General features: G+C 46.6%; 1 protein-coding gene across 1 annotated transcript; it reads left to right on the top strand.

Moving 5' to 3' along the window:
* The first annotated feature begins 3,574 nt into the window (after window positions 1–3,574).
* MAN2B1 (mannosidase alpha class 2B member 1) lies at window positions 3,575–22,199 on the top strand. Its single transcript, XM_029284023.1, has 23 exons — window positions 3,575–3,672; window positions 4,969–5,142; window positions 5,418–5,611; window positions 5,801–5,933; window positions 8,204–8,346; window positions 8,486–8,602; window positions 8,892–8,974; window positions 10,350–10,470; window positions 10,551–10,629; window positions 10,872–10,981; window positions 11,578–11,685; window positions 11,927–12,043; window positions 12,794–13,006; window positions 13,308–13,405; window positions 13,598–13,715; window positions 16,534–16,652; window positions 16,734–16,835; window positions 17,956–18,043; window positions 18,277–18,357; window positions 19,182–19,397; window positions 20,149–20,298; window positions 20,730–20,832; window positions 21,671–22,199. The coding sequence occupies exons 1-23, from the start codon at window positions 3,594–3,596 to the stop codon at window positions 21,769–21,771; spliced, it is 2,847 nt and encodes a 948-aa protein (XP_029139856.1). The 5' UTR covers window positions 3,575–3,593; the 3' UTR covers window positions 21,772–22,199.
* Window positions 22,200–24,174: the final 1,975 nt, after the last annotated feature.

The following is a 24,174-nucleotide window of genomic DNA, read 5'->3' as shown; positions in this document are numbered from 1 at the left end:
CTGCAGTTTGACACAAGGGAAATTGCACCCACCCCATTGCCGGCAATGGAAAAAAAAGTTGCGATACGTAGTGACATGTCACGTGACGTTGCGAGTTTGACACCCCTGCCTTATTGCCTCTGGAAATCTAATAGCACCTTATGGTCTTCAGCTGAAGCAATTGAACTACCATAATAGATAGATAGAAGCACTGATGAAATACCAAGAAATGGTTGTCTTATTTTTTTTTGGGGGGGGGCTCTGTACTGTTTCTGTTTGGAGCTATCCATTGTATTAGATAAGCTTCCCAAGGAACATTTGGGGCAGCTTTTTTTCTCTTCCTCATCCAGATAGGCTATATGTCCTGGGTCAAATTGTAGAAAATACTGGATTTGTAGCAGATGAACTTGATGTTCAGAAGCATCAGTTTAAGCCTGATGCCACCAGATGCCCTGTGCATGAGTGAAGATTAGAGGGCCTTAAGTAGAAATTGGTAACACATTTCAATCTCCTTTCCCTTGGAATGTCCCATCCCTTCTCTCCCATGACACTTCCTCCTGTCTATCACTATAATTACCCTTTCCTCCATGGAAGTTCCCCTTAGTTCTTCTCTCCCAGTCAGCCTAGATGGGTCAGCAACATTCCTCATGGTTAGTCACATTTCACTCTTCCAATTTCATACCACAACTTGCACAATTTTTGATTGATCTCTTCCAGTCAACATATCATCTTTCCAATGCACCCACCTCTACCTTCTTGTGTCTTTGTCCCCTCTTAATTTCCAGCACCTGGTTGTTACTCAGGTTCAAACCTCCTTTCTACAACCTCCTCTACTCTCTGCCTTTCCCTCAGAGTGCAGGACCTGTCTTGCTTCTTTCTCGCCTCTCTTCCATGCACTCGCCTCTCTTCCAGGCAGTTTTCCGTTCCTCTAGAGTTTTACAAATACATCCAGGACAAAGCAGGAATGAGAGCTGTCTTCCTTTGCCAGACTCCACCTGGTATCTTCTATGGTTGGTACAGTTCGTAAATTTCCATTCCTTCAACCCCGCTTCTTTCTTTCTCTTCATTCCTTTTTGCTTTCAATGCCTGCTTATTTCTCTTTTTTTTTCTTCCAATTGCCTGTCTCGTCTTTCTCCTTTTAGCCATCACAATATCTGTTCTGTCACTATGCTGTTGCCATCTCATCTACACTACTCTTCAGTAAATCTCCACTGTAGACAGCTGAATGTAAAATGATTGCTTACAATGGTCCTCCTGCATAGGGCCCATAATTCTCAACCTCTAGTCCAGTGGTTCTCAACCTGTGGGTCGGGACCCCATTTGGGGTCGATCGACCATTTCATGGGGGTCGCCAAGCAAGGCTGTCCGCCATTTTTTTTGTCCANTGCCGCTTGCCAGCTACGCCTCGGCTGGCGCAGGGGGCGGAACCACGCATGCGTGGTGCTCCCAGGCAGGGAAAGTCCTCGACCGGTTGGGTAGTCCTCGACTTACGACCGGTTTAGTCCTTGACTTACGACCGGTTTAGTCCTCGACTTACGACCGGTTGGGGTCGCGGCATTAAAAAGGTTGAGAACCACTGCTCTAGTCTCTCCAGGAAACAATGTTGGCCTGCTCACCTCTCCTTTCTCATCTGTCTTCTCTCTGTCCACTTGAACCTCCTTTCTCCCCCACTCTTTCTGTCTAAATCCCAAGTTCTTTCTCAACCAATTCTCCTTTATCTCATCTCCCATTCTCTCTCCATATTTTGCCATAATACAACACCCAAGATAATGATTTATTTTTCATTTAGGACAATAAGCACATAAATCAGAAACAAATTCCACAGTTTAGAGGGGGACTTGGCTGGGTTATTGTAATACAGTGAATCACAAAGCATCCAACCCTGTTTTAGGTTAACATAGTCTGTTTGGCAAACCCAGCTAGAGAAGTTTGAAATTAGGATAGCAGAATGACAACTTGGACCTTGTTTCTGAAACCACTTAGAAAGTAGCTGCTGCTTTTACTATCCTACATCTTAGAACTAGTGAAGGGGGAGGGAGTTAATGGCTATGAAGTATTAGTCTTGCTCTTTATAATATTCTTATCCTTGGTTCCCATATGTACCCATTATCCCCAAGCAACCTCTCCCCAAAGCCCCCATTTCTGTCTGAGGCAGGTGGAAGTTGGGATTTGGATGTGTCAAGTCCAGGTTCTCTTAAAATCTCTCCTGCTTTTCAAGCTTTGCATTCAAGTACACTCAAGAGTCTTGTACAGTACTTTAAAAACATTTGAATATACACTGTTTCAGTCTTGCTGAGTTTTTTTTAATGATTTTGAAAATTTAATCATTTGTTTCCTTCTGCATCCTCTATCCCAGACATGTCAAACACAAGACCCGGGGGCCGGATGCGGCCCACGAAGTGGTTTCATGTGGCCTGCGAAGCCATCCTGGAAACAGTGAGGGAACGGCCCCCGCTGCCTTGGCCCTGGCCCAGGCCGGCTGGGAGCCAGTGTACAATTTTGTGGTGGCCATCTGTGCTGAAACGCATTCAGTCTCAGCTCCACAAGGCTGTCTGGAAACAGCGAGGAACCAGCCCCTGCCGCATCGGCCCCACCCCCTGGGTGCATGCTGGGGAGGTGTCACCCTTTGTGAGGAATGAAGAAATGCACCATCGCCTGGAAGTGGCCAGCAAATGGCCCTCGCCTACTTCACATATCCGGCTTGATGGGCTCTGCCCTGGTCCCACCCCTTTCTGCCAGAGACCCTCAGATCTGTCCCTCTCCTGCCCAGGCCCCCACAGGCACCCTTGACGCGAATGATGTAGAGATGGCCATGCCCACTCTATCCACGCCCACCCAGTAGGCCACACCCACCCAGACCCCTGAGGGCAATCGCAATGCTGATGTGGCCCTCAATGAAATTGAGTTTGACACCCCTGCTCTATCCACTTTGTAACTATTGTATTGTTAATTATCATGGAAGTCTTGTGCCGAAACAGTTGGTGGTGATAGGAAGATATTCTTGTTTTCCAGTGTCCGGAAATATTTTGAATTAGGCTTAGAAACACCCAGTAAAGAGCCCTGGTCCCAGCAATTGTGAACCAATAGGAGGCTAAATATTCAAATACAATATAAATTTTATTTGAATGTTTAGCCTCCTATTGGCTGGAGGTCAAACATAGTTAGCAAACAGTAATATTTCCCCCAGCCCTAAATTTGGTGGAGGTTCTTCCAACAAGTGATGATCTTATTCTACCTCTATACAGACTGAACCTCAGCCGGGGTAGGCGCCAGCAAGCCTTGTCTGGTCTCCAAAGCAGGGTTGGTCCTGGCTAATTCTTGGATGGGTCTCCCCTTGGGAATACCAGAACTGTTGCCTGGGTTGGGAAGTCCAAGGAGCATCATAGAATAGGGCAGTGGCCAATTACTTCTGACCTTTGGCCATAGGAACCTTCTGGATGCGGTGACCAGGAATTCAGCTCAACTCAAATGCCTCATTACTTTTTAGTTTTTATGACTGCTGCCTTGGAGGGGGAGGGGGGCATGGTCTTGAGGGGTTTCACATCCTCCTTTTAGCTCAGGTGTTCTTGTTTTTCCCTTCCTCTTATTAGTCCTGCCCAGTGACAAAACCTGACATGCTCAATGTTCACCTTATCCCTCACACGCATGATGATGTGGGCTGGCTGAAGACAGTGGACCAGTATTTCTTTGGAGGTAAGTTGAAGCTGCCTCCTAGCAGGAGGTCTCATAGCAAAGTCTAGCAAAGCCCTGGAAAGGAAAAGAAAGTTTTGTGCTTTGTGCTTTAAATTAGCGCCAGCCTTTCTTGCTGTGCTTGGAGTTTGGTGCTGAAGCTGAAGTTGTAACTGCTGACCAGTCTTGACTCCAGCAAAGTGCATCTTCAGATTGCCTTCCCTGTTTGAAGTAAGCAAATGATCCTGAAGGAGCTGAAGATCTTCAGATATTTGGGTCTTCAGCTCTCATTCGCGAGCTGCTGTAAAATGTAGTAGACGTGAGTATTGTAGTGGAAAAGAGAGATCTTAGTTCTGTGTTTGAACAAAATGCTGATGTGAAAGAAACTAAGCTTGACATGTTTTATCAGCTGCCTTAAAAATAAAATAGAAGTAATTCCTAATAGATAATAACAACCCTCGGTGTTTTGTATAATATTTCCTTTTTAATTTTTTTACAGCAGCTTGCTATGTCACTCCAGTAGTCTTCTCTCAATAGACACCGGCAGACCAAGGTTCTAAAATCAGGAGCAATTCCATGTGGAGAACTCATGACTGAGGGGCATTTTTAACTAGGAGGGGCTTGTGCTTTTAGCCATAACATTAGCCTAGGCCAGGGGTAGGCAACCTTGGCTCTTTTATGACTCGTGGACTTCAACTCCCAGAATTCCTGAGCCAGCCATGGCTGGCTCAGGAATTCTGGGAGTTGAAGTCCACGAGTCATAAAAGAGCCAAGGTTGCCTACCCCTGGCCTAGGCCACCAGCTCTCTCCTGCAGTCTGCTGCCCAGCAGTATTTTCCAGTTTCCCTTTCCAAGACACCCATTATCTTTCAACAAAATCACATAGGCCTTGCCAGCTCAGACTTCTGATGGCTGCTCCAGATTGCAACATCCTGTTTGGAGGCCCTGCTTGCATAGGTGGGCTTTGCACTCTGCCTCCCAAGGCCAGAATAGAGTCATAGAAACAGGAAGGTTCCAACACATTTTATCCTTTAGTCACAGATAACGGTGTAGCAGAGTCCAGGGTGGAAATTTTTAGCAGCTTTTCTGAAGGTCATGTGCTTGCGGAGAGATTTTCATGAAATTCTCATTGCCAGCCAGCAAGGCCAGTTATGTGTTGATTGGGAATGCAGAGCGGCCCAAGGCCAGGAAGGTGGCTTTTGTGGCTGATGGTGGGTGCAGATGTGATGAAGCCAGGCTTTCTTTCAGAAATGGGAAATACTATTGACTCGTGAGTGTGACAAGCGAAGACCCAAGTCTTCCTTTGCTTCTTGCCTTGCAGTCCGCAATGACATCCAACATGCCGGGGTGCAGTACATCCTCGACTCTGTCATTCCTCAGCTTCTGGCTGACCCCAGCAAGCGTTTCATATATGTGGAGGTGGCGTTCTTTGCTCGCTGGTGGGGACTGCAAACGGAAGCCATGCGCCAGACTGTGCGGCAGCTGGTTGCGGAAGGTGAGCAAGAGAGACTGAGCACCAGTGATTGGCTTTTCTGAGTCACATGTGACATGGGCCCATGTATGATGAGAAGGACCTGGAGGTACCTAGTTGTGGACGGGAGGGGAACTAAAGAGAACAGCAGCGCATTTTCCCCCAGGGGTTATAACTAATATCTAATGGATACAATGGCAAGTTGGGGAAAGTGTCTGCTGCTTTGCAGTTGTAGGCTCACGTTCTTCCCTATTTTGATATTTTTTGTTTTTCTTTCTGTGTTTCTCACTCCTCAATAGGGCGCCTTGAGTTTGTGAACGGTGGTTGGTGCATGAACGACGAGGCGTCCGTACATTACAGTGCTGTCATTGATCAGATGAGCCTTGGGCTCCATTTCCTGAAAGAGACGTTTGGAGAATGCGGCCGGCCCCGTGTAGCCTGGCACATTGATCCTTTTGGGCACAGTCGGGAGCAGGCTTCTCTGTTTGCTCAGGTCTTGCAAACTTCTACATTTGCCAGAATTTTTAACTACGATCCTCTCCCCTTTCATTCCAAATGTGTGAATATGTAAAACTTTTGTAATGATCAGTTATCCTATTTGTTGGGATCCCCCAGTTCATTTAATATCCCCCTTCTCCGAGTTCAAGATACTTAACATTCCTTCACTTGCCATTCTCCCCAGATGGGCTATGATGGTTTCTTCTTGGGCCGTATTGATTACCAGGATAAATTCCACCGTGAGTCACTGCGTGAAATGGAGCAATTGTGGCGCGCAAGCAGAAACCTGGATCCACCTGCGGCTGATCTCTTCACTGGTGAGCAAGGCTGACCTGGAAGAGATCTGGAAATGTCGAAGACTTAAGTTGCAACTTTGCCAGTGTAATTAACTGCCTATTCAGTTAATAAATGGCAGATAATGACTAGTACCATCAACAGCCTGGTGCTCTGCAGCTATTTTTGCTCTTAAATCTTGCCTTGGCAACAGTTGCTGGGCATTTGGGAATTAGTCTTACACTTTGCCTGAAGACTTGGTTGCCTACCAGGGCATATACCTTAGTTGATTACAGTAGCCCAAGTAATAGAACAGTATGTGAATTGACAGTGTCAATTTTATAGATGTCCTAATGGAAGATGAGCATAAGTTAGTATGAGCCCTGTGTGTATTATTGCCTGACTTGCATCATTTTCTGAAGGGCAGATCATCTTTATGAAAGAAATGCATACAGGCATGTGAAAAAGTAAGACATAAATATATACCCCCGTGGTGAATTGCTGTCTTTGGTTCTTGCCAAATATGTCTTCTGATAATATGGCCAAATCCCTTATCTTTGTCTTATTTGATCAGAGTACATTGTTCCAGAAGTCCTGCTCTATCTGTTGGTCATGTGATAAAATTCTGGGGTTCTTAGCAACTTCTTTCAGTATCTTGCATTCTGCTCTTGCACTGAACCAACTGGAGAACTATGACCTGAGCAAGTTGACAGTTGTATGTAATTTTCATTTGTTGATCTTTTGGATAATGGAATAATTAATGTTCAATTGTTAAAATCCCTCCTAGGCCTCTCTAATTTTCTTTCAGAAGGCCTCTGAGTGCTGTTTTGCTCTAGATCTAGGTCAGGGGTAGGCAACCCAAAGCACTCAAAGAGCCACTTGGACCCGTTTCCCACCAAAAACAAAACACGGGGAGCCGCAAAACCCTTTTGATATCTAAAATGAAGATAACACTGCATATATCCTTTTTTACCTTTATGATAAAGGTATATATATCATAAAGGTAAAAAAGGATATATGCAGTGTTATCTTCATTTTAGATGTCAAAAGGGTCTCTCTCTCCCTCCCTCTCTCTCTTTCTGGCCTTGGTCTGCCAGTCCCCTTCCCCCACTCTCTTTCTTTCTCTCTCTCTTTCCTCTCCCTCGCTCTCTCTCTTCCCCCCTCTCTCCGATCTTCTGCTTACCTGGCAAGCTGGCTTCAAGCTGTTTTCCAACAAGCTCAGGGTAGGCAACCTCGTCTCTTTTATGACTCATGCATCTCAACTCCCAAAATTCCTGAGTCAGCATAGCTGGGCTAGCTAGCTCTCTCCTGCCGTTCCTGGTTCCTGCAGAGACGCAGCAAAGGGAGGAGCCCCACCCAAAAAGCTTTTCAGCTTGTCAGAGAACACCGTGAGTCCACTCTCTTTTACACACACACACACACACACACACACACACACACACACACACACACACACACACACACACACGAGACAGAGAGAGAAGCAGGGAAGTGCAAGTGCCTCTCTCTGTCTCTGTCTCTCTCTGCAAATGGCAGAGGAGGCTGGGAGCCACAGGGGAAGGCTCAAAGAGCCGCATGCGGCTCTGGAGCCGCAGGTTCCCGACCTATGATCTAGGTGGACCGTGCACTTCAACAACAAAAAGCAAATCAAACTAAATATCTGAGGTTTAAATAAATCAGATCCCAGATCCTCTCTAACAATGATCATTTGCACCTGGTCTCTGATGCATCCGATTCTAATTTTAGGTATTTGGAATAGTGATAAAAGTACCAGGAGTACTTACTTTTTCCACATGCAGAATTATGTTTATTTAAATTACAAAATGGACTACAAAATGTAAACATTGTAGCACATGATATTTGTTATTTTACATCTTTATTTATCAGTAATGTTGAAGTAAAGATCAGATATATTTATGTTGAAATATGTTGAAGAAAATAAATGTCAGTGGGGATGTACTTACTTTTTCACATGACCGCACATGATAACAGAGTTCACCAATCTGGAGCTTTCCAGATGTGCTGTGTTGAAATTTTGCCATAGGATCTGGTTTCTTTTCCAACTGTTGGTAGATGGAGGATGGGAACATGGTCCAGGACCATCAAAGCATGGGGCTGCATCTGCTGTAACCAGTGAACACAAGTCATGCTGGCCTAGGCTTATAGAAGTACAATCTCACACATCTGAAGAAAATCAAGTTGGTGTAGGATATTGTTCCTTTGCTGCCTCGTTATTGTGTGTTTAACCACTGGGGCATGTAAATTGATTCCTAGGATGTAATTTGTCCCTCTCATTTCTCCTGTTTCTTGATAGGTATCCTACCAAATGGTTATGACCCCCCTATGTCTCTCTGCTGGGATCAAATCTGCTCTGACAATCCTATTGTGGATGATGACAGTGATGAGAACAATGTGGAAAATATAGTGACCTACTTTCTGGGAATTGCAGCCTTTCAGGTGAAAACAAGGGGTAGTATCAGGGAAGCTATCCATCGCTCTGCTTGTTGTATATGTTATTAACAATATTCCTGGGGATAGGAAGGGAGTGGCTATGTGACAAATAGACCTGTTTACTACTTTTCAATGTTCTCTTCAGGCCAAACACTATCGCACAAACCACATTGTCATGACGATGGGATCTGATTTCCAGTATGAGAACGCATTGCTATGGTACAAGAACTTGGACAAGTTGATCCATCATGTTAATGCACAGGTACCCTACGGTGGGCCAACAGCCTGTCTTTTTGAAAATAAATATTCTGCCCAAAACGAGGCCTCAGAGTTTGAGGCCTCAGTTAATTAGATGGGAAGGAATACAACAAAGTTAGGCCTTCTGAGGGATGTTGAGGCACAAGTTGGAACCACACCAGTTTCTGTCTCTGGTTGATGTAGCTCACGGACAGGCATACCAAAAGATGCCCAGATTAGTAGGGGGAGGTGATAAATTTACCAAGAGGAAATGCAAATGAACATATTTCTTTCCTTGGAATATGATCTTCCAGCAACTGAAGGGCAGCCGTGTCAACGTACTCTACTCAACCCCAAGCTGCTATCTTTGGGAGCTGAATAAAGCCAACATAACATGGTGAGAGGTCTGAGGCAGGCTGGCTGGTGAGCTGGCTGGTATTCAGAGCTGCTCATTGCAACAGGGGTTTTTTTTTCCAGTGGGGCTATCTTCGCCACTCTCTTTTCTGAGCAGGTGCTTAATTTGGATCCATCCTTTAAGATACGTTAGCAAAAGAGCCTGGGATTGCTAAGCGGCAAGAGCAGATACCAGTATTTGATGGGCCTAGCAGCCGAGAGGCATTTCTGCTTAGTTTCATTCAAACTCCTTTGTTTCTTTGCTTCTTGTGAACTGTCATGCTTGATCTCTCCATCTCTTGATCTATTATGCTTTCGCTTTGCCTTGGCCATGTTGGAACTGTGAAGTCATAGCACATCTGACAAAACAGCAGGAAAGCTTAGTGGTCCCTTTGAAGCAAACTCTGTCCCTTCTTCAGGCATTCTCCATGTGGGGGGGAATTGAAAAAAAGAGTCATTTTCCTGCAACTGTCATTAAACAATTGAGAAGCAGAAGTCCTTTTCTCGCAGATTGAACCTTCCCCATAGATCTAGAACAGTGGTTCTCAACCTTTTTAATGCCGCGACCCCAACCGGTCGTAAGTCGAGGACTAAACCGGTCGTAAGTCAAGGACTAAACCGGTCGTAAGTCGAGGACTACCCAACCGGTTGTAAGTCAAGGACTTTCCCTGCCCGGGAGCGCCGCGCATGCGTGGTTCCACTCCCTGCGCCGGCCGAGACGGAGCAGGCCGACCACCAGCTGGCCCAGCCCAAGGGAGGTAAGGCACCCGCCAGAAAAGGGAAAAAAGTGGCGGACAAAAAAAATGGCGGACAGCCTTGCTTGGCGACCCCTGTGAAATGGTCGATCGACCCCAAATGGGGTCCCGACCCACAGGTTGAGAACCACTGATCTAGAAGTTAGATCTAAGGATGGGCAGCATAATGACAATGCTTTTGGGTTATGGGAACAGTAATTGAAATCTAAAATATTTGGAAGGGAAAAGTTGCCTACTAGATCTGGGTTAATCTGCATATCTTTGGCCTGGTAATTCACCCCATGCCAACCACTCTATCCTCTAGTTCCACAGAGTACGTTTGAAAAAGAGTAAAATCAATTTCCATATCCATATAATTTTATTTACCCGTCCACTGCCATCCTAATAATTTTTAATTTCCATATCCTAAAAGGGGGAAAGAATACTAAGAAGCACATTCGATCTCTCAATGTTTTTTTCCCCTCTTAAGTATCACGATAAAAAAATAATAATTGAAGATGGATTTCACTCAGCTGATGCTGCTCGTTTCTACTACTGATCAGCTCAGATTATTCTGAAACTAGGACAAGGTTGGCATTCCACATCCAAAAGTAGATTTTGGCTAACTGATCTTATTTTGAACAGGTCTTTGAAATACGATGACTTCTTCCCATATGCCGATGGTCCCCATCAGTTCTGGACAGGCTATTACACCAGCCGACCAGCTTTGAAACGCTATGAACGCCTCAGTAACAATTTCCTGCAAGTTAGTAGCCTTCATGATTTCTAAATAGAATGTATCCTGGTGCTTTGTGGCTCTCTGATTGGGTGTTTCTTTTTTTGCAGATCTGCAACCAGCTGGAAGTGATAGTTGGCACAAAAGCAAACTTCGGGCCTTACGGCAATGCTAACAGTTCTGTGCTGCGTATGTATGTGTACTCCTGAGAGTTGACCAGGGCTTTCACCTTGAGTTTTTATTAAGAGAGTGACTGTGGTGGCAGTTGCCATGATGACCATCAGACCAATTAGGAACAGTGCTCTGGCCAATGGCACCCCTGTTAAGGATACAAAAAGCCAAGAATAAAAACAGTGGCCATTCCCTCAGCACCCACATCTCTAGAGACCCAGTAATTTTACTGTGTGATACCTGTGGTCTTTTTCTTATAGGCCAGGCTATGGCAGTTGCTCAGCATCATGATGCAGTGAGTGGCACAGCAAAGCAGCATGTGACCAATGACTATGCCAAACAGTTGTCTATTGGTTGGGATGCCTGCCAGGTTTGTGCATGAACCAGCAACATTTTTTCTGCTATTTCTCTCCCACCACATATGTATGGGCACGAGCATCACTGCAGCTCTTGGACAACGTAACACTAAAAAAAGTAAAAAGCACTTTTCTCTAGCTGCAAAAATGTTGCTTGATTTTCACAGGTTGTAACGGCAAGGGCTGAGATTCCGTGACCTGCTTTGGGGCATGCAATTGTGGCCGTACCACATTTCCTTTATTGTGGTAGCCTCTGTATGTTGCTTAAAGGAGCCTTCCTCTTTTCTTCCATGTTACGAAGAAAAGCATCCTGCAATCTTGCCGTGGGACCTTCCTATATGCATTGACTCCAAAGGAAGCATATTTCTGAGATATCACAGCTATTTTTTTTGCAGTGGAACATTTACTTGGTTTTTGTAGCCTAACTTTGCCCATGACATAGAGGGAAATGCAAGTAACTGTTACTTTTCCTCTTGTCCACGTTTGTGGCTTTGAATCCAAGACTTAGCATAAGATCGTCACTGATTCTTCCCCAGCTGTGCTTCTGTCCATTCATAACTTTCTGGCAGGAGTAGAGAATTTACTATTGTTTTTTTTCCTGACTTTCCAGATTGTGATGAGTAATGCCTTTGCCAATCTTCTTGGCAGCACGGAAAACTTCGTCTATTGCACCTACCTCAACATCAGCGCCTGCCTACTCACTGAAGCTGACCCCACTGTAAGGGACCATACAATTTCTCACCTTTCGTCTTGTTCGAGACTTGAAATCTGGAGCTTCCCAAATCACTCCTCAGCCTTAAGGACACTGCTTGGGCTGTGGAGAAGGTCGTTTCTCACTGAGCTTGGAGTCATTAGACTGGGATGGTATATAAGCTCTGTTAATAAATAACCAGGCTCCTTAGCATCTCCTGTTAGGTCTTTCTTCCTTTGATCAACATATTTCTTCACTACCTTTGCAGTTCAGAGTGATCGTCTATAATCCTCTGGCCCGTCCTGTGGATTGGAATGTCCGACTGCCTGTGAACGGAAGCCATTATTCGGTTGTAGCTCCTGACGGTCAGAATATTTTGAATGAGGTAGGAGGTGTTTGTTTGGAGATCTTTAGGCATTACTGTGAAACACCGGTGGGCCGCCTCCCAACTCCCAGGTGTTGCATGGAAGCCACTAGCAAAAGAATCCAATTAGTGGGACTCTTAAGGCTCCACAAGAAAGTATTTATGAATCAGTGGCTTGTTTGTCATCACAGTGTCTTTATATATTAGTCATTTATCTTGTTAAAACGTTTACACAACTAACCCTGATTTGTTAAACTGTTTATCAAGCCCTGGTGGTGTAGTGGTGAGAATTCAGTATTGTAAGCAAACTCTGCCCACTGGCAGGAGTTTGATTCTGACCAGCTCAAGGCTGACTCAGCCTTTCATCCTTCCAAGGTTGCTAAAATGAGGACCCAGATTATTGGGGGCAATATGCTGATGTTGTGACCGCCCAAAGAGTGCTATAAAACCCAGAGTCCAAAGCACCTACAAAACTAACTGTAGTAATTGATCAATTCTTGCCTGCCTGCTGTTCTGTGCTGATTAAAGTGTTAATCTATCTTTATGTAAAATGAAAGCCTTGGAGAAAGTCCTGTAATATCTTTGAGAGATCCAGTCTCCCGTTGTTGTTCCAGGGAGTGAAAGGAAATGTATGCAAAATTATTCTGCTCTGAACAAGGTTGGGATGAGTGGGAGAGTTTATTCTGCTGGGTGTGCCCTGGACTGTGTTAGTCATCAATTTCTTATCAATTTATCTTATTAAAAAAATCAACCTTGCATTTTCCTTGCCAGATCATCCCTGTATCAAGTTTCACCCGTGCCGTGCGGCATAACCGAGGCAGTGCCATCAATGAACTGGTATTTCAGGCATCTCTCCCTTCGTTAGGCTACAAAACCTATTCTGTTTCCCGGTTGTCTCTCAGAGATCCAACACACCCCAGGCTGCTGAAAAGGATGCGTCCTCAGCCTGCTGCAGCGCATCTTGCACCATCGATTGAGAATGAGGTACAGGGCGATCTTTCCTTTGTCATTTGGTTGGTGTATTTTCCCTGCCCATTTCCTGCACTTGGGAAGTGAGGCTGAGACAGTTCCTAAAGTAAAATAAAATCATCTTGTCAGATATTAGTAAATAAAAAGAGATGCTCAAAGTGTTCCTATTCTACAGATAAGAAAGAAAGTGGCAGACAATTTTTTTGAAAATGAACGTCCCTGGATAGTCTTCATTTGCTACCATTCAGACTAAAAATCCAAAGAGCTCCTCCTGATAGTGTCTCTGACACAGGATTTTTGTGTGTTTCTGCTCCAGCATCTGCAAGTTCTATTTGACCCCAGCACTGGACTGATGAAGGAGATCCGAAATTTGGACAAGAGTATCTCCCTACCGCTTCTTCAAAGCTTCCTTTGGTAGGTCAGATTGAAGATTACCTTATGCTTGGAGAACTGAATGTCTGCTTTATTTCCCACAGTGGCTGATGGCAGATGGATTTTAAGGATGGCTTGGCATTCCTTACCCTCTGCTGGGATATTAGTTAATGAGTTATTGTTCTGCTATTGTAGACCTGATGGTCATGTCCCTCTCTTGGCTGGCTTCCCCAGGTATAATGCCAGTGATGGAAATGCAGAACATTCACAGGCGTCCGGAGCCTACATCTTCCGTCCTGACACCTTCAAGGCCTTTCCCATTGCCCAAGGAGCTCATGTATATCAGATAAAGGTAGGAAAAGCTCAAAGTCATCTGCTCCAAATTGATCTGTTTGCCCAGTGATCCAGGAGATAAGTCCTGCTGAGGATCCCATCCCCAAGAGTTTTGACCTGCATTGATTCTGTAGTTGGTATTTATCATAGGAGCTACCATCATCAACTTCAGTGAACCAGCTTTATCTCCTCTCTGCTGAGTTTCTGCAGAACTGTAAACATGTGGCTCTGATAGAATATTTGGAGAGTATTTTGCTGGTCTCTGACCATAATAAAGATTAATTGATTGGGGAGTGTTTAAATTCAGACTTGCCCTTGATGGATTGTACCACTATCGCATTTTTGTGATTTTTTCCTTTTTTTTTTTCAGTGCTTGCCACTCAAAGCCAGTTGAAATGGAACAGCCTAAAAAGAAATCAAGTTAGCTACTGTGTTTCCCCGAAAACAAAACCCAGTCTTATATATTTTTTTTTTCTGCCTCCAAAAAAGGCAGTAGGTCTTATTTTCGGGAGATGTCTTATTTTTTTTTTCCTGACACCTGCCTTGCCTTGCGGTGGCAGTACCAACACCCCCGTCCAGTAGGAACTTACATGGCTGCTGGTCCACTTCTGCGGCCACTTGCGGCAGGAGGCCACATGGCCTGCCATGCCGTGCCACCGCTACAAGGCGAGGCAGGTGGGGGAGGGGGTGGAACTGACCCAAGCACCCCATAGGCATCCAAACTCTTTTCACCCAGACGGAGAAATGACGTAGACTGGGAGTTATGTCTGCTTGCAAATGGGGCGCTTGGAGACAGTGTGGATCGCTCGGTTTCTAAGCGCCCCATTCGCAAGCACACAACACTTGATCTCCCTCTGGGCGAAAAGTATGTGGCATGTCCGGATCGCCTTCCTCCTCTCTGCCTCAGCACTCGGACTTGCCTGTGCTGCGCCAAGGGGCCAGTGGGCTGTGGCTGCTGCCGGACACCGTCAGCCCCCATATGCTCACCACCGGTTGTGCTGGCCATGCCCACCCCCCGGGCTTATTTTTAGGATAGGGCCATGGTGGCGAACCTATGGCACGCATGCCACAGGTGGCACCCAGAGCCCTCTCTGTGAGCACGTGCACCGTCGCCCCAGTCCTAGGCCTTCAACTGGGCTTTATAAAACCTTTTCGTTTTAGGCCTCCGCCGTCGTGTGCAAAAAAAAATGGTTCAATCAAATTCAACTTCTTGCAGGGAAAAAAAAGATCTTGCAATGTTGGAATTGATTGATTAAACTTTTTAGTCCCACCCAGTCTGCCGTTACCACCGCAGCTATGCCCACCCAATGAGCCATGCCTACCCAATTGGCCACACCCACCCAATGGCCCACGCCTACTCGGCCCCCGACGATACATAAGTGGGTTTTGGGTTGCAGTTTGGGCACTCGGTCTCTAAAAGGTTCGCCATCATTGGGATAGGGCTTATATATTCCCCCCCCCCAAAAAAAACCCCAGCTAGGGCTTATTTTCGGAGTGGGTCTTATTTTCAGGGAAACACAGTAGTAACTTGCTTAGTGGGAAGAACCAAATTACTAGAATAACTTGTCCAGATAAATTAGACTCCCCAGCTCTGAAGAGAGGAGAATGGCAGTCATAAACGCTTATAACTCACATCATAGAGCCTCCATGGATTATTTGTATTTTCCAACCATATTCCATAGGTCAGATTCTGTGAGATGGGCAGCTATATCAATTTGCTAAGTACTTTTTTCTTCTTCCATTCAGTCATGCCTCATTCTTGGAAACTGCCTGGATAAGTCCCTGCCGTTTTCTTGGCAAGGTTTTTCAGAAGTGGTTTGACTTTGCCTCCTTTCTAAGCTAACCTATGTTCCTAATAAGCCAAATAACACAACATAAACCGGTAGGCATCATATTCTGTAACAAAAACAAGCTTGGCTTCTTCTTGCTAGAGCTTTGCAAAGATTGCTGTATATTTGCTCCCGCAAAAGCTGTCTTACCTTGTTTGGGAATCTAAAGTAATATTTGTCGTGGACTGAGGGGATGGCAGAAACATTTTATGAGCAGGGCAATACTATAATTTGCAGGGATTTGAGCACAAATGTATGCTTTCTTACATTAGGGAACCCTCTGTTGAATTTTATGCCCTTTGCAATCTAATCTGATCAGCGCTCAGTGCTGTCCTACCTCAAGATGTATGGAGAACGAGAAGAGGATGCTAGAAAGAAAAGGGCCGACCTTCTCTCTCATTTGCCCCTCTTGGCACAGAGTGTGTTTTCTCTCGTGAGAATGTACTTTTTTGGGCAGGCAAAAAGTTGCCAACCCCATTTTGGGTTTTTAAAAAAAGAAATCTTAAGTTTTTGCTGTGCCTGGTCCCATTTCATGAGTGGAGTCTTGTGGGAATTGCTTTTATTTTTTTTTATTTTTCATAATTAAGAACTGCTCATCTCCCTCACAGATGGAGCCTTTGGCCTCTGATGCTTTACCATTTCCAGCAGATGCCACCTCTGCTGGCGGGATTGAGTTCACCAACGCTTAACATAAAAACAGCTTTTGTTCTGTAACGGTTCGTGGGAAAAGGGGAATTTTCATTTTTCAGGAGCTGAGGTGTCTAACGGGAGTAATCTGATTTCTTACTGAAATATTTTCTTAAGGCTCCTCTCATTGCCAGAAGGTGGCATCCGTTGTATGATTTGAAGCATTTGAATTTAAAGGAACCATAATGAATCTCTGGTATTTCATTGTGTGTGGAGCAGCTCTCAAAACTCATTTGTGCCCTTCTACTGCCGAAAGGGAGGCTGTGCTTTTGAAGCCAAGTAAGGATCCTAGCAGCCATCTTTTCTCTCTCTCTCTGGCAGAATCAAGTGGTGCAAGAGCTGTACCAGAACTTCTCTGATTGGTGTTCCCAAGTGGTGCGCCTCTATGCTGGGCAGCCATATGTTGAACTGGAATGGACAGTGGGACCCATTCCTATAGGGTAAGCATCAGAAAAATGTTGGGGGAAGGGGGCTTCACTGACCTTTAGCACAAGATTCTGGCTTCTATGCTTTTGCCATAGGGATCAGCAAGGCAAGGAGATAATCAGCCGGTTTGAGACAAATCTGCAGACTGAAGGCCTTTTTTACACAGACTCGAATGGACGCGAGATCCTGGAGAGAAGGTATGGGGTTAGGAGCAGGAAGACTCGCATACCCCTTGACCTGCAGCCAGAACTATACAGTGGCTTATAGTGCAAACTGTTAGCTAGACATTTCTAGTTTTAAAATGCTTGGTCACAACATATTCGGTAACCCTAAGCAACATATTAAATTTCACTATTTCTGTTCAATCCTGTATGAGCAAATGAAAGTGTATAAAGAGCCACCGGCTTACTCTATAGCAGTGGTGGCGAACCTATGGCATGGGTGCCAGAGGCGGCACTCAGAGCCCTCTCTGTGGGCACGCGCGCCATGCCCCCGAGATGGCAACTGTCCTTCAACCAGCCACCCACTAACTCGCCGAAGTCCCACATGGCCGGATGCATCCCAGCACCCATGCGCTCGCTGGCCTCTGTGTGCGGGAGCTGATGGTATCAGGCAGCAGCCGCCCCGGCCTCTGCCTCGCCTTGCCCTGCGACAATGGCACTTCCACCCTGCCTCGCCTCACCCCACAGGACGAGCCTCCTGCCCACCGCCCCACCTGCCAGAGACCCCCTGGATCTCCCCCAACCTGCCTGGCCCTCACATGCATCCCTCCCCATGAGTAACATCGAGGTGATCACGCCCACCTTGGCCACACCCACCCAATCTGCCATGATCATCACAGCCATGCCCACCTGGCACCTGGCGATAAATAAGTGGGTTTTGAGTTGCGGTTTGGGCACTCGGTCTCTAAAAGGTTCGCCATCACTGCTCTATAGCAACCTTCCCCAAAATGATGGCATCCAGTCGTGTTGAAACTACTGCTACCATCAGCCTTTCCATTCTGGACACCCTTCAGGTCTCTGGACTTCAACTCTCCCAATTTTCAGCAACGATCCTATTGGGATTGAAATCCGTGCAAGGCTCATACAATGGCTGAGTTTATCCAAGCCAGAGTAAAATTGCAAAGTTAATTTGTGGGAGCTAAAATACCAGTCATAGCTGTACAAGTGCCCTTTCTGTTCATTTTGCTGTAACCCTTCTCACTGTCTCTCACTTCCATTTAAAAGAGCTGGGGGGGGTGCACCTTGATTTTGCCAGGTTCAGCTGGATGAAGGAAATCAGGAAGTTAATTTGCTCTTTCTTTCTTTCTCCGAGAAGACGTGATTACAGGTTCACATGGAATCTGAGCCAGACTGAGCCAGTGGCAGGCAACTACTACCCTGTGAATAGTCGTATCTACATCAAGGTAATAACATCCCGTGGTTCCTGGCAGGCTTGGTTGTTCTTGGTCTCCTATAGGATTGCCTGCCCACACAAGCGTAATTATGAAATAATATGGGTAGGTTTTTATCTAATGAAGGTTGAATCCTACAGTGGTGGGATCACCTGTAATACTGCAGCATCTCTGCAGAGTGAGGTTTGTTCATGCATGCAGCCAGGACTGTGCAACCTTTTTACTTTTTCTTTTTTCCGTTTCAGGACCGGAAGACCCAGCTAACAGTGCTGACAGATCGCTCACAGGGTGGCAGTAGCCTCACGGATGGTTCTCTTGAACTTATGGTAAGTATAGCAGGTTGGTAGAGCAACAAAGAGGACAAGTACTTTCTGTAATTGCTTCCTGTCACACAGTGGTGGGAACTAACTTTTCTCCTTTATATTTGGGGAAACTGAGCACCTCATCTAAAATGTTAGCCCCCGAAAGAGAAGAGTCACAGCTTCAATAGATGGAAGAACATAAGACTAGGACATTGAGGTAAGGGAGATCAGCAGCCAAAGTGGTCAGAATCCTACAACGAGAAGAACTCGTATGTGAAACTGTAGCACAGTGGTTCTCAACCTTTTTAATGTCGCGACCCCAACCGGTCGTAAGTCGAGGACTAAACCGGTCGTAAGTCGAGGACTAAACCAGTCGTAAGTCGAGGACTACCCAACCGGTCGTAAGTCGAGGACTTTCCCTGCCCGGGAGCGCTGCACATGCGTGGTTCGGCCCCCTGCGCCGGCCGAGGCATAGCTGGCAAGCGGCAGAGACGGAGCAGGCCGACCACCAGCTGGCCCAGCCCAAGGGAGGTAAGGCACCCGCCAGAAAAGGGGAAAAAAATGGCGGACAAAAAAAATGGCGGACAGCCTTGCTTGGCGACCCCCGTGAAATGGTCGATCGACCCCAAATGGGGTCCCGACCCACAGGTTGAGAACCACTGCTGTAGCAAGACTAGTGGTTAGATGAGTTGGTGTAAATTAGTCACTATGTTTTTAGCAATTACTTGTTCTTCAGCATCTTTAAAAGACATTCTGTATCCATCCCACAGCACCTGGCATTTTAAAGCATTAGCAAACTGAATTCCATTGTTCTGCTTTCGACTTTCGTGTGTATGTGTCGCTTTCAGGTACATCGAAGGCTGCTACATGATGACAGCCGGGGTGTACAGGAGCCATTACTGGAACCTGGCGAATATCACAATGGACTAGTCGTCCGAGGTCGTCACCTTATATTCTTAGATACGGTGGAATCATCAGCTGAGCAGCACCGTCTGTGGGCCCAGCAAGAGTACATGGCACCACAGGTGGTGCTGACCCCAGATAGTCACGACATTGTCAAAGAGGTGAGGGAAAGACAAAAGAAAAAAGACAAGCAGTATTCAGATATCAGTAGCCTTATTTATTAGTAGTCAAAATACTCTTTCAACAAATGATGGATGGTATTCCTAAGATTGTTTTCATTTTTAAGGTATTAGAGTGCAAAGCATTCCAAGAAATACATCTGAGCTTAGCTGCAACGGTTTAAAAGCGGCATCTTTTCCAGGGCCTAGGTGGCAGCTGCAGAGTATAGTTGCATAATCTAAGGAAAATACATGGCTGTTTGAAAGAAGTTTGGACAGGTGCTGCCTGCATGCTTCCAAATCTCTGCAAAGCTGTTAGTTTTTAACTTTTTAAGCCGATTACTTTCTTCTGCTTATCATAATTTGCTTATTATTTAGTATCCAATGACATTCCTTTTGTTTTATTGAATAATAATAAAGTTGGAAGAGACTTATACCATTTTGGACAAATGGCTGTCCGGTCTCTTCTTAAAAACTTCCAGTGTTGGAGCATTCACAATTTATGGAGGCAAGTTATTCCACTGATTAATTGTTCTAAGTGTCAGGAAGTTTCTCCTTAGTTCTAGGTTGCTTCTCTCCTTGATCAGTTTCCATCCGTTGCTTCTTGTCCTGCCTTCAGGTGCTTTGGAGAATAGCTTGACTCCCTCTTCTTTGTGGCATGATTATAAGTCAGTGACATTATCCAACATTATGGCTTTTCAGGGATAGTAATCGGACACTATGTTTGTCCAATATTTTCTCTCCCAATCCTCAGTTCTCTGCTCTCCGGCATGCCCTTCCTCTGAATGTTCACCTGCTGACATTGGCCCAGTGGGAGCCTGATGCTGTTCTCATCCGTCTAGAGCACCAGTTTGAATATGGGGAGGCAGTCAATGGCTCCTCGCCTGTTGTCATTAACATGCTGGTAGGTTTCTTACTAGAGACAATCAAATCAGTAAAGGCATGAACTGTTCTCTGTAACTTAGCTAGGCTAAACTACCACCAAAGTGGGTAATTTCTTAAACATTCAGTACCCTGTGCTTAGTATTTTACCTGAATTTCACCAAACCTATCAGGTAGGGAAGCATTAGTATCTCCATCCTGCAGATAATAGAATTGCTTGTGGATTTCATCACCCAGTTGAGAACTGAAAGGGGGATTTCCTGGCTAGTGTTTCACATTTTTACTAGATTTACGGGGCACACAGGATATTTACAGGAGAGAAAATTTGAATTGATGCTAGTCGAAGACCAGAACTGAAAAACAGGATTTAATCGGGTGGGTCAGAATGAGTCTAGCATTGAGAATCAACTGGAGCCAACATCCCAATCTGGTTTGTTTTTTCCACTTGGTCAGAATTTGTTCTCTTCCTTCAACATCATCACTGTGCAAGAAATGAACTTGTCAGCAAACCAGAAACGGGAGGACGTGAGCAGGCTCATCTGGCAGTCAACTGAAGGTGAGGGTTGAAGTGGAATTGCAGATCTCTCTGTACAGCAGTGGTCTCTGTTGCTTCAAGGGAAACTGGCACTTTCAGCCCTTTTTTTTTCCTAATGTATTTAGTGTACTTGAGTTGCACTGAAAGCTACTCCAAGGGACTGCTCTAAAATATCTTTCTATAACCTGGCAATTAGTCTCACATAGGCTAACCCAGTGGTGGCGAACCTATGGCACGGGTGCCAGAGGCGGCACTCAGAGTCCTCTCTGTGGGCACGTGCGCCATCGCCCCAGTCCTAGGCCTTCAGCTGGGTTTTATAAAACCTTTTCGCTTTAGGCCTCTGCCGCCATGTTCAAAAAAAAAAAAGGTTCAATCAATCAGTCAATTTCAACTTTTCGCGGGGAAAAAAAGATCTTGCAAAGTTGGAATTGATTGATTGAACTTTTTAGTCCCATCCAGCCTGCTGTTACCACCGCAGCCATGCCCACCCAATGGGCCACACCCACCCGGCACCCGACGATGCATAAGTGGGTTTTGGGTTGCAGTTTGGGCACTCGGTCTTTAAAAGGTTCGCCATCACTGGGCTAACCTCTTTCTTCAAACTTTACGTCTGGCAGCTTTTCCAGAGCCCAAGTGGCCTCTCTATCCACCCCCCAAAGCCTGCATTTTGTATGACTGGGCAAGAGTTGGCCATTAACTCTAAGCTAATTCCGACAGTTACAGATCTTGGAATGAACTTTTTGGGCGGGAATAACACTGTAAATCCCATTGTCTCGCAATAACTGTTGCCTTTCTTCTTCCTTCCAAATGCCCACTTTGGTACTCTTGTCACTGCTTCTCAACCTCCTTCTCTCCACAGGGATAGCAGCAGAACGGCGATCAGGCACTGGCCTGGACCCGGCACACATTGAATTATTTCCCATGCAGATCCGAACCTTCCTGCTACAGATTAGGTACTAAAGCAGGCCTAAGGGAGAAAGGCGAGGAAGAATTCAACCTGCTGCCATTTGGTCCGAGCAGAGTGCAGTATTGTCTCAAGGAACAGCAGGACCCCGGAGCCTTCCCCCAGGAACCCGCACAAGAGGGAGGAAGTGGTTCCTCTCTGAATCAGGCATTGTCTTGTTTTGCAACCCGAAGGTGCCCTTAAGCTGCTTAATGTCAGATGATATGGGTAGTAGGACTATCTTCAGAAATTTTTTATTTTTATTTTTTGCAAATGAAAAAGGGATCACTGTTAAAAGGCCATTCTGGTCCAGCCGCCACGTCCTCAAAGCACATCCATAATGAAAAAAAAATTGACCGTCCTTTCAGAGGGTTTTTGAAAGCGCTAGAATATTTGGACTGTCTTAAGTATGAGCATCTTTTTAATAAATCTCTTAAATACACATAACTATTTTGCCTATTGCTTCATTATTTCTTTGTGTTAAAAAGTTGGAAAGTAATTAAGGCACCAGGCTAGAAGCCAGGAGACTGTGAATCCTAGTTTCATCTTGGGCATGAAAGAGAGCTGGGTGACTTTGGGCCAGTCACTCTCTCCACCTGGCCTTCCTCACAGGGTTTTTGTGGAGAAAATAGGAGGAAGAAGGACTATTAGGTATGTTTGTTGCCTTGAGTTATTTCTAAAAATAATACAGGTGGGATAATAAATAAACCAACAAACTTAGGATCCTGCATAGATCAGTTTCCAGTCCCGGCAAGGTAAGGGCCAGGCGACACCAGGGGAGGCAAGGAGTGGGACAGGCGAGGAGAAATGAGGCCCAGCAAGGCGAGGGCTGGGCAAAGGGAGATGATGCACAGCAAGGGGAGGGCTGGGCAAGGGGAGCCGAGCCCTGGGGATGAGGGGAGGGGAGCCCCAGCAAGGTGAGGGCTGGGCAGGGGGAAGGGAGGCACAGCAAGAGGAGGGCTGGGAGAGAGCAGGTGAGGGCCGGTATGGCGAGGGCCGGGCGAGAGCAGGTGAGACCTGGCAAGGCGGGGGCTGGGCCAGGGTAGGTGAGGCCTGGCAAGGCAAGGGCTGGGTAAGACCATGTGAGGCCCAGCAAGATGGTTGGGCGAGGGGAGGGGAGATCTGGCGAGGACTGGGGGATACTAGGTGAGACCAGGCAAGGCAAGTGCTGGGCAAGAGAAGGGGAGGGGAGGACCAGGTGCGGGGAGGGAGGCTGGGCGAGGAAAGGGAAGGGGAGGCACGGCACAGCAAGGCAAGGACCAGGGGATACTATGTGAGACTGGGCAAGGCGAGGGCTGGGAGAGGGGAGGAGAGATGTGGCAAGGCAAGGGCCAGTTGACACCAGGTGAGGCCCGGCAAGGGGGGGTTGTTGAGGGGAGATGAGGCCCGGCAAGGCAAGGGCCAGGTGTGGGTAGGTGCAGCCCAGCAAAGTGGAGGGGGAGGGAAGCCCTGGAAGGCAAAGCTGGGTGAGGGGAGGGGAGCCCCAGCAAGGTGAGGGCTGGGTGTTTGGAGGGGATGTCTGGCAAGGCGAGGACCAGGTGGGACCAGGTGAGGCCAGGCAAGGTGGGGGCTGTGACAAGGAAGGGGAGGGCCGGGCAAGAGGAGGTGAGGCTTGGTAAGGGGAGGGCTAGGGGAGGGGAGGGCCAGGCGAGGGGAAGTGAGGCCTGGCAAGGCAAGGGCTGGGTGTGACCTTGTGAGGCCTGGCAAGGTGGACGGGCGAGGGGAGGGGAGGGAAGCTCTGGCAAGGCAAGGACCACTGGATGCCAGGTGAGTCTGGGCACGTTGGGGGCTGGGCAAGGCGCAGCAAGGTGAGGGCCAGGTGGGACAGGTGAGGCCAGGCAAGACGGGAGCTGGGCCAGGGGAGGTGAGGCCCGACAAGGCGAGGGCCGTGCGATGGGAGGTGAGGTCCGCCAAGGTGGGGGCTGCGCCAGGGGAGGTAGGGCCCGGCAAGGTGAGGGCCATGCGATGGGCAGTTAGGCCCAGCAAGGTGATGGGAAGTGAGGCCTGGCAAGGCGAGGGCCAGGGAAAGGGAGGCTGGGAGGGGTGGGGCAATGCAGGGTGGGGCGAATGAGCCGTGGGCCTTGTGTTTGACATGTCTGCTCTACTTGATAAATCACTTAGATTTGTTTTATAATGTCTTATTCAACTTTGGTTCACATCAGTAACATCTCACTATTAAGGTGTGACTTAGATTAAAGTACTTGCACCAGTTCTCAGAAAAGAATGCATGTGTGGATAAAGTCCTTTTATCTATGTAACTTGTTACTTATCAAGAATGTTTGTAGGTCAGAGTTGAAATGAGGGGTCTTGGTGCTCTCTGAATTTGGTCGTTTTCTTGCAGATGTTTATTACCCAAACTAGGAAACATCAACAGTTCTAGCCTGATGATGTTATCTGGTTTAGGTAATGAAGAGTCTTCA

The sequence above is a fragment of the Protobothrops mucrosquamatus genome, unplaced genomic scaffold (genome assembly GCF_001527695.2).
Source record: "Protobothrops mucrosquamatus isolate PMUCROS unplaced genomic scaffold, P.Mucros_1.0 scaffold336, whole genome shotgun sequence".
In the NCBI taxonomy this organism is placed as follows: domain Eukaryota; kingdom Metazoa; phylum Chordata; class Lepidosauria; order Squamata; family Viperidae; genus Protobothrops; species Protobothrops mucrosquamatus.
The sequence above is the reverse complement of the archived record's forward strand: the minus strand, read 5'-3'. Positions and strand labels throughout refer to the sequence as shown.